The sequence below is a fragment of the Branchiostoma belcheri genome, unplaced genomic scaffold (assembly GCF_001625305.1).
Source record: "Branchiostoma belcheri isolate BF01 breed outbred unplaced genomic scaffold, Haploidv18h27 scaffold284, whole genome shotgun sequence".
NCBI lineage: Eukaryota > Metazoa > Chordata > Leptocardii > Amphioxiformes > Branchiostomatidae > Branchiostoma > Branchiostoma belcheri.
In genome coordinates, this window is record NW_017803892.1 from 178974 (window position 1) to 180738 (window position 1765).

General features: G+C 39.5%; 1 protein-coding gene across 1 annotated transcript in view; it reads left to right on the forward strand.

Moving 5' to 3' along the window:
- The first annotated feature begins 786 nt into the window (after positions 1-786).
- Positions 787-1765, forward strand: part of LOC109472827 (arylsulfatase B-like) — a 16732-nt gene continuing 15753 nt past the window's right edge. The window contains exons 1-2 of the mRNA XM_019772686.1: positions 787-1019; positions 1281-1384. Of these exons, the coding sequence (XP_019628245.1) occupies positions 984-1019; positions 1281-1384 (140 nt within the window). The 5' untranslated portion in view covers positions 787-983. The remainder of the gene's footprint in view (positions 1020-1280; positions 1385-1765) is intronic.

Below are 1765 nucleotides of genomic sequence, written 5' to 3' on the forward strand. Positions count from 1 at the left end.
TTTGACTTGATACCTTTCCTCCTTTTGTGTTTTATCAAACATCATACAGGGTACAAAACACCGGGTGGACAACTCTAGCAAATTGCTAATTTTAGTCTCACCAGCGACCAAAATAATACTAATCAAGAAACAAATAGCATAACACCAGATGGGTGTTCCCAAATACAGAGGTAGCAATATGTAAAATGAAATTATTTTCGTTACAGTGTAAGGTTATTTTTTTCAACATGGCGACGTTGGCGATCTCTCCCCGCTCTGGCTAATCTCAGGTCGCAGAGAGAGCGCGGCGTGAGCAACAAACAAAATGACCTACTTTGAAAAAAAGTACCTGATGCCACCATGTTTACTTTTACTGCTCAGTATTTCTCTGCTGTGTCCAATAATTTCAAAACGCAACATTCGCAATAACAGCTTTGTATTCCTGTTGTGTAGCAGCAATTTTGGGGCGATGGGCGTTCGCATTAGTTTTAATTTGGGGTCTTCGGAGGATTTTATTCATACATTATGTAAGTGTACGTGTGTGTGCAATTACTAGTATCAACTCAGACAAACTTTGATGCTACCGTATTAATTAACTAATGCGAACTATTAAGGGTACTACATACTGGTCAGGCCTAAACTACTAGTACTAGTAGTACGTTCAACTTTTTACAACTTTGCGTATAGATTTTAGGCTGGTCAAAAAGTGCATTGTAGTACCCTTATACGCCGGTAGATGGCGCACATAGTTTAGATCTGACCAGTAATGCCGTACCTGTACACACCGGTAGGTGGCGCACAGCAGATGTCGCTACAACAACTTTCTAGGTTCTGTCAAAACATCGTAATGTATTTGTTACCTCCGTGGTTGGGGTACCTTCGTTTAGCGTGTGTGGTTTTATATTAGTTTACGGTTGATGTTAGGTTCTGAGAGGTATGGGCGCCTTTTGTGTGTTTCATAATCACACTATCATTTTGTATTTAACAGGTCCAGAACAGCCTTTATGACTGGATACTTTCCTTACCATGTTGGTATGCAGGTGAGTCGTGTAATATTCTCGTATACGGGTAGCATTAAAGCATTATCGTATCAGTAGTGTATCTTTTGTCTCCACTTTTCTACATACGTTTCTTATGTGTCTGTTAAGTCTTGACATGTACCTTGCCCGTCGAGGCATGAATGTACAATAAATGTATTTCATTTAATATATAAACGGGAGCTATAGCGAACGAAAAAGTGTCAAACAAATTAGACTCTAGAAATAGAAAATATGTGAGGTTTTGTGTGTTGTGTTTGTTAGCACATGGCCATGCTTCCGGAGCAGCCATCTGGGGTCCCGTCACATTTCCCCTTCCTACCGGAGAAGCTGAAGGAGTTGGGGTATGCTACTCATGTGGTGGGCAAGTAGGTTTGTTATGTTGCTATGTAGATCATGCTTGACTTATTTGACTAATATAGATAATGCTTAAAATGCGCAATTCAGCCTCTTTGCATATTAGCAAAGGAAGCTGCCATTTGTTTTGATGTAAAATGAACGTCAATAAACACAATATATACGCCCGCTCGCATTAGTTTATTAATACGGTAGCATCAAAGTTTGTCTGAGTTGATACTAGTAATTGCACACACACGTACACTTACATAATGTATGAATAAAATCCTCCGAAGACCCCAAATCAAAACTAATGCGAACGCCCATCGCCCCAAAATTGCTGCTACACAACAGGAATACAAAGCTGTTATTGCGAATGTTGCGTTTTGAAATTTGTACATAACTATTTTTAC